Source organism: Dendropsophus ebraccatus, chromosome 9 (genome assembly GCF_027789765.1).
Source record: "Dendropsophus ebraccatus isolate aDenEbr1 chromosome 9, aDenEbr1.pat, whole genome shotgun sequence".
In the NCBI taxonomy this organism is placed as follows: Eukaryota; Metazoa; Chordata; class Amphibia; order Anura; family Hylidae; genus Dendropsophus; species Dendropsophus ebraccatus.
Genome location: NC_091462.1, coordinates 50,904,594 through 50,917,259, shown reverse-complemented (window position 1 = coordinate 50,917,259; position 12,666 = coordinate 50,904,594). Strand labels below are relative to the sequence as shown.

The following is a 12,666-nucleotide window of genomic DNA, read 5'->3' as shown; positions in this document are numbered from 1 at the left end:
GAATGGAGCTAAATTGCAAACCACACCTGACCTGGAGACAAGAGTCATGTTGTCTCTGAAAGAAAGTGGCCATGTTTTTGTAGCACTGGATAATGGCCTTTAATTTCTTGTAGATTTTTGGAGTCCAAACTCTTTATACCTGATTGTCATCCAAATTGATTGAAAACTCCTGACTCTTATCTTCACCTGATTATCATTAGGGCCCTATTACACAGGGCCACTACCTGCCCAATCAGGCAGAATCGGGTGAGCAGAGAAAAGCCAGGAGGACACTCGGAAGCGTGACCAGGTAAGAATTACTTTTCTTCTACATACTGTTTCATCGGCCGCTGAAACTGGTGGCTGATGAAACTGTGTATACAAAATAATAAAGTAGTACTTACCTGACCATGCTCCCCAGCGTCTTCCCAGCTCACCACAACCGCCTCTGAAGCTTTTGAGGTCGCCTCTGAAGTAGTAGGCCGCTAAGCCAATCACTGGCCACAGTGCGGTCCCATCTTGGTCAGTGATTGGATGAGTGGCTTGTCACTGTAGAGGAGTGTCAGTGGTGGCTGCCTTGAGCTGGTAGATGCCAGGGAGCATGGCCAGGTAAGTATTACTTTATTTTTTTCTATATATGCAGCAACAATCGCTAACAATGTCCGTGCAGCCCTTGCTGAACGATAATCGAGACGTGTAAAAGGCTCAGTAATAGAGTGGCGCTCAAGCAGTTTGGTGTTCGCTTACAGATAATGTAGGGCTGTGTAATACGGCCCTTAGGTTGTGTCCACACATCATTTAAAAATAAGTATCAAAACAGATCAGGGGTTTGACCATGGTTGACCACATTTTTCTGTACGTTAAAATTAAACATTGAAAAATAAATACTGAGAAATGGAAATACGGTTTAAACATAGCCTTATGGATCAATCGCAATAAGGGGTTTACTAGTCCAATTCTCAATGTCACACAATTGCCTAGATGGTTTTACCGTCTCAAGTGTAGGGACCTGCCTCATTTATATATCAACAAAAATTTAAAGGAGACCTGTCACCCCCCGTGCCGGGGTGACAGGCTCCCGACCCCCCCGTTACAGCCCCCTATACTCACCTCATCCCGCCGGGTCCCACTTCCTGATCCGGTCGGGTCACAGAGATATGAGCGCCCGAAGCTCGGCGCGCGCTCACAGGAGAGTCCGATGCTCATGAATGAATGGGGAGTCCGGATGCTCCATCATTCTCTATGGGCATCAGACTCTCCTGTGAGCGGGCGCGCGCCGGGCTTCAGGCGCTCATATCTCTGTGACCCGACCGGATCAGAAAGCGGGACCCGGTGGGATCAGGTGAGTATAGGGGGCTGTAACGGGGTTGGGAGCCTGTCACCCTGGCACGAGGGGGTGACAGGTCCTCTTTAAATGTATAATTTATGGTAGTAATGTTTTTATGCTCTTACTGCATCTGATCACTATAGCTAAGGCTTTGCTTGAAGTATGTTGGGAGTAATTGCCGCCATATGCCATAAGATGCTGAATAGCCACACAGTTACAAATGTCAATCATTGACCACAATGGTAAAAAAGCAAATTAAAAAAATTATATAAAAATTAAATAAAAGGTGCAAAAGGTATACCATCCTGATGAAGAATGCAATTGCCAAACATTTTTTAGGTAATAACTAGAGATGAGCGAACCTTAAGCATGCTCAAGTCCATCCGAACCCGATCGTTCGGTATTTGATTAGCGGTGGCTGCTGAAGTGGGGTAAAGCTCTAAGGTTGTCTGGAAAACATGGATACAGCCAATGACTATATCCATGTTTTCCACATACTGTAGTCTTAGGGCTTTATCCAAGTTTAGCAGCCACCGCTAATCAAATGCCGAACGATGGGGTTCGGATGGACTCGAGCATGCTCGAGGTTCGCTCATCTCTAGTAATAAAATAAGAACAGAGCCTAAGGGCTTGTACACACACTAAATTAATGAGACTGAAAATTGTTTCAAAATAATATTACTATTTCCATTAAAAAAAGCATGGTGCAGATATTTCAGTGTTGTGTAGGTCTTACCACTGAAGTCTTTGGGAAACAGATTTTTATGAAGAAATGTGCTGATTTCGGTTTAGAAATTGACACGGATTTCATGCCCAAATCCGAGTAGATTTTAGCATTGTGAATGCACCATAAGGCCATGTTCACACATGGCAAGACAGCAGCCGTTCTGTGACACGGCCGTGTCAGAGAACAGCCGCTGTCTCTGATGTTCAACCCGGACGGTATATCACTTCTTTCATTGGAATGCGGGCACATTTGGGTGTGCCCGCGCTCCAATTAGCCATAGCAGACAAGGTAAAGTATGTCCAGAGCCATACTTTACATTGTCTTCACAGTCTATTTTGTGCCGCTGCTATTCAATGAATAGCGGCCGCACAAATTAGACATAGCACTTTTCTGTGCCGCCGCATGGAACTATTATGGGAATCCAGCGATTGGCTGCTGTGATTAAACAACTTGCAACAACAGCTGTTGTTTAATCAAAAAATATGTGTGAATAAGGCCTAAATCTTGTGAAAAGACATTCATCACCTCTGTCACAATCAAACATATATCACTGAAGTATACAGAAATGCAAGGTGTATTCTTCGCAGGTTCGTAAGTGCAACGCAGCCGCAGGGTGCAAATCTGAGACCTCACTCCTGAAGAGTCAAATGTTAAATAATATAAGATGGTGGGACAAGGTGGGTTTCATAGATAAGTGTCCCAAAATGTGGTGACAGATTCTCTCCCCTTTATCTTTGCTGACAACTGCTATATAACTTTCATATTTACATGTTGTCAAACATTATTTATTCTATACTTACATAAAAGCTGAATAAAATGCAAAGGATGTTTAAGAGACTCAGACTGCTGGAAAAGCTGTATGTCAAACTTTATTACTAAACTTTTTTTTTTACATAAAAACTCCTTGCCTTCTCTTCCAGAATTCATGTATTCCATGCGATAAGGCATATTCGGCTGTCATTCTGCACTCCTGGGGTGTAAATCCTACAAGAGCAGTTCCTGCTGTCTTTATACCTTTACAAGCTGCTAACTTTTGAACTTCAGCTTCAATGATACGAGGAGATATATAAGAAAAGGTATCTCCGCATATAGGGTATGAGACATATTTATCTACTCCGGCTGCAGAGTTGATCTCTGGGAAGTCTCGGAAGCTTTCCACATTACATGCTATTTCTACTTGACCCTTGTTGGGGAAGGCCATTGCTTGCACTCCTTTCAGCCCTCCTGTTCTTTCACGAATGGCAGTTGCTATTGCTTTTCCTGAGGTCAAGTCCTGTGTGTCAAGGGTGATGTTGCAGTTCATCACATAAGGGCTGGCACCAACACCTATAACAATAAGAACATTATGCTTATGCAGTGTTGTGTCACTGAACAGTTTAGCTTGGTATTTTCCACACTGCATGTCTATTACTCAGCTCAGAAACGTAGCATCTTCCACTTAGTACTATTAGCCATAAAGGGCTTATTTTACTGCCAGTGGGTTTTATGGTATCTAAGTAAGGAGACTACTAAAGACATGATGGGAAATAATTTAAAACAAGCTCAAGCTAGTGGCATGGTGTTGGTTTATTCTGATTGCCCATCCTACTACTATAAAGAACACGCGTGCGTCCATCACCATATTGCATCCTTAACTTTGATAGAGTAGAGTAGAAACATGTCAACAAAAGATCTACTAGGTTATGTGTGATATAGCTCATGAAAAATAGTCCCTATAGGAAAGTGATTGCCTTCAATGTCCCCTTCAAATAGAACCCCTGCTCAGTGACTGCCCAGTCAGCCAAGCACTGGCTGCGGCGGCACAGCACAATGATTGGCTGAGTAGGCTGTCACTGAGCAGGGGACCTAGAGACAGCACCGGAGGTGTAGGTACAGGTAAGAATGGCTGCTTTTTGTTTTTTACTATAACAGCACCACTACATCTTAACTTTTGCAACGCTATAGCACTCCATTTTCACAGTGGAATGAAAATCTGCTGTGAGAATGGAGTGCTATAGACTTTAATGGTAATCAGGAGAGATGAGCGAATCTCAAGCATGCCCGGATATGTCCAAAGCCAAATGCTCTGCATTTGATTACTGGTGGCTGAAGAATTTAGATGCAGCCCTAAAGTTGCCTGGAAAACATGGACACTAGAGATGAGCAAATTTTTTAAAAGTTCGCTTCGGCAGGTTCGTTAAACTTTAATGTAAAGTTCGGGCTTGTCCAAACCAAACTTTAAACAAACTGCACTAAAACAGCTAAAGGATTGCAGGCGTTTAGCTGTTTTACTGTAGTTCCAAAAGTTTGTACATCATACTTAAAGGGGTTGTTCAGCAAAAAAATATTTCTTTCAAATCAACTGATGTCAGAAAGTTATATAGATTTGAATTTACTTCTATTTAAAAATCTCAAGTCTTCCCATACTTATAAGCTAATGTATGTCCTGCAGGAAGTGTTGTTTATTTACATTTAGAAACAGTGCTCTCTGCTGACATCTCTGGCCGAGTCAGGAACTGTCCTGAGCAGGAGAGGTTTTCTATGGGGATTTACTTCTGCTCTGGACAGTTCCTGACATGGACAGAGATGTCAGCAGAGAGCACTGTTTCTGAATGTAAATAAACAACACTTCCTGCAGGACATATCACAGATTATAAGTATGGGATGATTTGAGATTAGGGATTGTCCGAACCCGCCTAGGTTCGGGTAAACCCGAACGCTCGGCATCGGATTCCCGCTGTCTGCCCGCTCCGTGCAGCGGGTGGATACAGCGGGAGGACCGCCTGGAAAACTGGGATACAGCCATAGCCATAGGCTGTATCCCAGTTTTCCAGGCGGTCCTCCCGCTGGATCCGCTGCACGGAGCAGGCAGACAGCGGGAATCATTACCGAGGGTTCGTGTTCGTTCGAACCCGAACCGAACTCGGTTCGTACCATCCCTACTTGAGAGTTTTAAATATAAGTAAATTACAAATATAAATAGCTTTCTGACACTAGTTGATTTGAAAGAATTTTTTTTTCGTTGGACAACCCCTTTAAATGTCCGCGCTCCGCTGGTGTCCTTCTTCTCTGGTCCCATTCAGTCATCTCCGGTGAAAGCCCGCTAAGCAAATCACTGGCTGCAGTGCTGTCCCGTCCCAGTCAGCCAGTGACTGGCTGAGTGGGCTGTCACTCATTTTAGGAGTGACAGCCCACTCAGCCAATCACAAGCTGACTGGGACAAGACAGCACCACAGCCAGTGATTGGCTGAGTGGGCTGTTACTGTAGTGTCCCTGGTGCAAACTACCCACAGTAACCAATTACAGCTTAGCTTTCAGCTCTGGTCAAATGAAAGAGGAGCTGTGATTGGTTGCTATGGGCTGTTTGCACCAGTCTAAATTTTACACGCTTTGATAAATCTCCCCCTTAAAGTGTAACTCAACACAGGCTTGTATGCACCCTGAGAATTAGCATCGTAAGTTAACCACTCTGGGGTCCCCAAGAACTTTATACACACAATGGAAGTATTTTTCCCTTATGCTAGTTTCTGCATATAATGTATCATGTTGTTACTTGATGTATGATGACTTGGGGCTTTTTTTTCTATGCGCTTTGTTTTATGCATTTTGAGCCACCCAATTAGCAGGGGGGAGTTGGACAAAAAATGTTGCAACTTTTTAAGAAGTCCCATGTAATAAAATTGACATATGCATTTTATATCTATATGTTGTTTCTCTTCTTAAATAACAATAGACACCTTAAAAAGTTCCAAAATCTGACTCTTTCATTTGACTTGTCCCTGGCCTGTCCTAATCCTTTCACCCATTGATAGTCAAAAGCAACTTGTCCCCCCTCCCGACTTTAAACAAACTCATATCCTTCCTGTGTGGTGGCCCAGAAAATGAACCGGCATGTGGAGCTAATCTCATCATCTTCCATGGATAAAAAGTTGCTTATTCTTTTAATTATTTACCCCTGATGTACAATTGATTTTGATAGTGGGAGATTTTGTTATGAGGGGACAATAAAAACAGCGTATGTGTATGTCTCCAGGCCCCACTCCCAGCCTTCTGTTTCTGGTTGTGTTCTTCATCTTTGTTTTGTCTTCCTCTGATTCTGTGTATATGACTCCAATAATAATCTGCACCACAAACATCCTCAACATAGATGTTAATAGCAGAACGGCCCATACTGGGCTTGTTTCTGTAAATGCATCTGTAAACAAAGAGGCTTCAAGCATCCAGAGCTAATCATTATTTGTCTAAGTGCTTAACCCATTCCCACCCAGAGGGTTACCCTACGTCACAGATCTGCATTCTGGGGGCCTTTATAAACAATACCTGGAATACAGCTCAGACATTCATTCTATATGTTATGATGGTGCAGAGCAAGGAGACATGTTGTGACGTATCTTCACTTTTACATTGGTCTTTGTATTTAGATCACTGTTACTTCGGAGAATGCAAATGCTATGTATCAATATGTCCCACCAGCAGTTTACCTCCACTAGAGGACAGAGAACTGGAGTGGAGATATCTCTGTAGTCCCTAAGGTCTCATGCACACAGGGCAAGAGGCATCTGAAAATACACACATTGCAGTGTGGACCTATATTACTGTCCATGTGTTTGTGTGGAGTGCCTCCATGCGGCATCATATTGTTGCCCTGAAACTCTAGGGTCACATGCTGCAAAAAGGTTTCAGAATCTCCGCACCATTTCTGCAGCATTTTAGCAGAACCTATTGTTTTATTGTGAGGTCCTTGGGTACAGATTTCTGGCTGGATATATTAATATTTGCAATGTGTTGATAAAATGATGTGGATTCACAACACATCAGCAGCAAAAGGCAGAACAACCATATGATATATGTGAGATCACAGAGTAGGGTCGAAACTATGAGCATCCTACACAGTATATTCCCAATGTGGTTTAGATATAGCGGCATTAGGGGTTGTTGGTTTTTTTTGAGTATTAAAGTTCAGGTTTGTCAAATGAGTGAAATGTGTCATTGCAACAAAGGGGTTACACAATATTGTGATTTTGTTCTTCAATCATGTCCATGGCACCAAAAGGCTTCTGCAGTTCACAGACTATGCAATAACTCAAATACACAGTCTGTTAGATGTTTTCATATAGTGCCCAGTTCTAGGAAGAAGGTGGTAAGCAGCGATAGGGGGTGGAAATGCTGGGCACTTGTTGCTCTTTTGCACATATGAGAAAAAGGGTGACTTGATCACAAGTTTTTATTTTCAAGAAAATAAGTCTGTTTTTTCTTATCCTCAATAACTCCTTCATGCTGTGTTCACACACCGTCAAACTGACAGCCATATTTCTTAGATGGATGTCATTAAACAGCAAATAATGGATATTATATGCCATTAAAGTGATACTGTCATCCCCTTACTCTATGTGCGGTTCTCCGCACCATCCACAAGCTTAGATGCTGCACATTCAATATATATCTGTATAAAACTTGCCTCTGTCTTCATAGTGCTCTGAAATTGCTTTATTTAATCAGTGGATAGTGTCACCTAGGCGGGGCTTCATGACATTTGGGCCCTCTACCCAGCAGGGACATGGGACCCAACTGCCGTGAAGCCCCGCCTAGGTGGCGCTATCCACCGATGAAATTAAGCATGCGGGGGGGTTACTTTAAATGACAGCTCTCCACTTTGACCGTGTGTGAACATAGCCATAAAGTGATACTGTCCCCTCAGTTTTCCTGTGTGCTTTTTTTTATTGTTGGACAGTGTGACTAAGGCAGGGCTTAGCGTCCATTGAGCCCCCTCTTCCTTTGATGAGGCAGGGAGAGAGGGTTGAACAGACACTAAGCCCCGCCTTAGTGACACTGTCCAACAATGATAAAAGCACACAGATAAATTAGTGACAAAAAAGTGACAATATCACTTTAACCACTACTTGCTGCTGTGATTACTTATATCATGTGAAACCATCCAACAATCTCCTTGAAAATTTTCTTTTAATCTATACTAACCTGTTACTCCATATTTTCTTGACAATTTAATTCCGACATCGGATGTTATTATATCCACATCAGATTTTTTCTTAAACCAACCCAGAGATCTCCTTTTCTCTGCTAAGCTTCTCATCTCTGGTATGTCAGCATATCCGAAAAGAAACATACTGCACCCAGGAACCTGTGAGACCAGATCCTCAGCAATACCTAAAAACAGGATCATGATAACTGAGCCTGAGGCTGTATAAGTCACAAGTCATTGTATAGTACATGGACATCTATTGTGTATACAACCACACGTAAAGGGAAGGTACAGTGAAGAGCTTCTCTGGGATACACAGCAGTTGAATATGTAGAAGCAATGGGCTTCATGTGTACAGTCTATTCTTCTAACAACATGATAATGGCTGACGTCATGATAGATAAGATTCCACTTGTTGGAATCTCTACTTGTTGATACTTGTGTGCTGTACGCTCCATACTGATCAATGGAATATAATTACAATACAAGCAGTGGTTGAAAATAGGAAAATGAATATAATCCCTTTTTTTTTTTTTGCGAAAAAGAACACTAAATTACAGAAATCTCTGAAAGCGAATTAAATAAATTAAATGCAATGACTAGACTGAAGATTAAAGCACATTTATATTTAAGGATATAAACAAGTACTTTAATAGCTTTGTGGGAAACAAATGCATGCTAACTGCCTGGATTTGTGCTATATATATTATTAAACCCAAGCCTTACAAATCTCCTGTTCTAAATCTTCTTTCAAAACTATTTTTTCCTTCGGCAAATTTACCATTAAAACAGGATGCAAAAGGTCACAAAAATGATGTAGGTTCCTCTCCCTGCCCCTTTAAGAATAGGATCCAGACAGATCCTGTTTTTGTCAAACAGAAGTCAATGACAACAATCAACAAGCATCCTGGCATCCCGTTTTATCCTGTTTAAAAGGGACTGTTTTTTCTAACCTTGAAAGAAAAAAAAAAACATGTAGAGTGATGTTATGTGGAGAGGTCCTGTCTGCTGCAGACATAAAGGGGTTTTCCAGGGTGCATAAAAAGGTCTTCCTTGCCCTGCTCCCTGGCGCCCCACTTCTTCCCACTTGCTGTCTTGGAAATATAGCTTCTGAGATAAGAAGGGCATGTACTTGTCAGAAGCATTGTGTGTGGACAAAACACACTTGCAGCATGCAATGTCCGACAGTTGCCCGCAGGGCCAATTCTAGGTTTTGCTGCCTGAGGCAAGAAATGAAATGGCGCCCCCCCCCCCCCCCCCAAAAAAAAAAAAAATAACAATTAGTAGTTAAGAAATCTAGGTAGCCAACTGCATAAACAGATATATACATACATAGATATATACTAGCAGCAATATACAGCACATATATACCAATAGTGAATATATTGCACTAATATATTCTTTTTATGGGGTTCACCATGCAGGAAAAGTAATGTCGTTTTTGTTTAGTTCTGATATTTCTATAGATATACATATATATATATATATATATATATATATATAGTTTCTATAGTCTCAGGGTATGTTCATACTATGGAATACGCTCAAAAATTTCAAGTTTAGGCCGTGTGGCGGACTCTGCTTGAAGTTCCATCTGTCCTATTGACTCAATGATATTTTCAAGCTCAATCCGCCATCCGCCCAAAGAATTGAGCTGGCGAATATCACTGAGTCAATGGGACAGGTGGAACTTCAAGTGGAGTCTGCGGCACTGTTTCCGCTTGAAATTTCCGAACGTATTCCATAGTGTGAACATACACTCATAGTTATATATATTCTTGTTTACATTTTTTTATTTAAAAAATATGGAAAAGTAGTGATTTTCATTTTTTATACAGTGGATTATTTTTTTTTTACATCTTTTTACAGTACACTGCAGTAATAATGTAAGTAGTGTATACTAATTCTTATGGTATTACAGTACACTGCACTAATAATGTAAGTAGTGTATACTAATTCTTATGGTATTACAGTACACTGCACTAATAATGTAAGTAGTGTATACTAATCCTTATGGTAATATTACAGTACACTGCACTAATAATGTAAGTAGTGTATACTAATCCTTATGGTATTACAGTACACTGCACTAATAATGTAAGTAGTGTATACTAATCCTTATGGTAATATTACAGTACACTGCACTAATAATGTAAGTAGTGTATACTAATCCTTATGGTAATATTACATTACACTGCACTAATAATGTAAGTAGTGTATACTAATCCTTATGGTAATATTACATTACACTGCACTAATAATGTAAGTAGTGTATACTAATCCTTATGGTAATATTACATTACACTGTACTAATAATGTAAGTAGTGTATACTAATCCTTATGGTAATATTACATTACACTGCACTAATAATGTAAGTAGTGTATACTAATCCTTATGGTAATATTACAGTACACTGCACTAATAATGTAAGTAGTGTATACTAATCCTTATGGTAATATTACATTACACTGTACTAATAATGTAAGTAGTGTATACTAATCCTTATGGTAATATTACATTACACTGCACTAATAATGTAAGTAGTGTATACTAATCCTTATGGTAATATTACAGTACACTGCACTAATAATGTAAGTAGTGTATACTAATCCTTATGGTATTACATTACACTGCACTAATAATGTAAGTAGTGTATACTAATCCTTATGGTATTACAGTACACTGCACTAATAATGTAAGTAGTGTATACTAATTCTTATGGTAATATTACAGTACACTGCACTAATAATGTAAGTAGTGTATACTAATCCTTATGGTAATATTACATTACACTGCACTAATAATGTAAGTAGTGTATACTAATCCTTATGGTAATATTACATTACACTGTACTAATAATGTAAGTAGTGTATAGTAATCGTTATGGTAATATTACATTACACTGCACTAATAATGTAAGTAGTGTATACTAATCCTTATGGTAATATTACATTACACTGCACTAATAATGTAAGTAGTGTATACTAATCCTTATGGTAATATTACAGTACACTGCACTAATAATGTAAGTAGTGTATACTAATCCTTATGGTAATATTACAGTACACTGCAATAATAATGTAAGTAGTGTATACTAATCCTTATGGTAATATTACAGTACACTGCACTAATAATGTAAGTAGTGTATACTAATCCTTATGGTAATATTACAGTACACTGCAGTAATAATGTAAGTAGTGTATACTAATCCTTATGGTATTACAGTACACTGCACTAATAATGTAAGTAGTGTATACTAATCCTTATGGTATTACAGTACACTGCACTAATAATGTAAGTAGTGTATACTAATCCTTATGGTAATATTACAGTACACTGCACTAATAATGTAAGTAGTGTATACTAATCCTTATGGTAATATTACAGTACACTGCACTAATAATGTAAGTAGTGTATACTAATCCTTATGGTATTATTCCAGTGTGCGGCTATAACTATGGCATCTGGGGATTTTCTATTGCTTCACCAGCAAGGCGAATGTGTGTAAAGGCTGTGGGGGCGCTAATAACACAACACAATGCCAGTCACTGGTGACAGATAGCAGCGGGGCAACCCTGGGCATAGACCGGGCTCAGCTACCTCCATACTTATACAGGGCACATGTGCTGTACATACAGGGCAGATTAGATACACACACACACACCTACATAAACACACACACACACTAACCTCCTGTGTCTGTCTCCTCTCTAGCAGATGTCACATCCCAGGCCAGTAGTGAAAGGGTGAGGAGATGAGGCTGTCTGGGAGGGGACAGGGCACACACAGCTTCCAGTCATACCTGCTGTGTCAGCTCTGCTGTGGTGCTGGGCCTGCCTCCCCCTTCTCTATGCTCCGACACAGACAGACAGCAGCTAGGAGACAGCCGCCCCCAGTGACAAGGCTGTCGGTCATGGAGGTATGGAGAGGGGGCCTGAGGAGGCAGGGGTGCCTGTTGATGTGCCTGCAGTAAAAGTGAAAGTAAGGGATTGTGCCGCCCCCTAGTGGAGCAAAGAATCTGCTGCCTGAGGCAGAAAGCTCACTCTGCCTCATGGCAGAAACGGCCCTGGTTGCCCGATGATGCCATGACATTGGTAACATTATTTCCTGATATGTACCTGTCCCCCTTTTATCTCATAAGTTATATTTCTGTTATGGCCAGGGCAGGGGTTTAGCTAGGATTCATGCGGCCCTATAGCAAAAAACTGTATGGGGACCCTATAAATCCTGTACAGCCTCGGCCCTTACATGCTCACCAAGCCTGACGCAGCCCCCAGCATTACTTCATTCTCTCAGCTTCCCCCCGCACAAGTGATGAATGTCAGGGGACTACATTGAGTAAGTATGAGTATGCTGTCCAGGGGGCCCCACAGCAGTTGCATGGTCTGCCTCCACGATAGCTACACCAATGGGCCAGGGGAAGCAGAAAAGGTAGGATATTTTCTGTTTCTTAGATAAACCCTTTAACAGCTTTTACCTGGGTGATTATCGGCAGAATAAGGCGATAATTGTCCTGTGTAAAATACCCACTGATCAGCCAAAGACTGAGCAACACTAGTTTATAAGTGGGGTTAACACAACCAACACATTTGTGTTTGCTTTATATCAGGCAGTAGTGGCCTCATGTGTTAAAAAAAAAAAAAAAAAAGTGCTGTGCTCCCTACAGATGCTAT

At 40.9% G+C, this 12,666-nt stretch overlaps 1 protein-coding gene across 5 annotated transcripts in view; it reads right to left on the bottom strand.

Annotated features, from left to right (window-relative positions):
• Positions 1–2,898: 2,898 nt before the first annotated feature.
• The window catches only part of FTCDNL1 (formiminotransferase cyclodeaminase N-terminal like), a 30,491-nt gene continuing 20,723 nt past the window's right edge, over positions 2,899–12,666 (bottom strand). For 4 of the 5 annotated variants that reach the window (XM_069985240.1, XM_069985239.1, XM_069985237.1 and 1 more), the window contains 2 exons: positions 7,989–8,177; positions 2,899–3,359 (listed from right to left, as the gene is read on the bottom strand). In XM_069985240.1, the coding sequence (XP_069841341.1) occupies positions 2,923–3,359; positions 7,989–8,177 (626 nt within the window). In that variant the 3' untranslated portion in view covers positions 2,899–2,922. The remainder of the gene's footprint in view (positions 3,360–7,988; positions 8,178–12,666) is intronic. The other variant, XM_069985242.1, reaches the window with a different exon arrangement.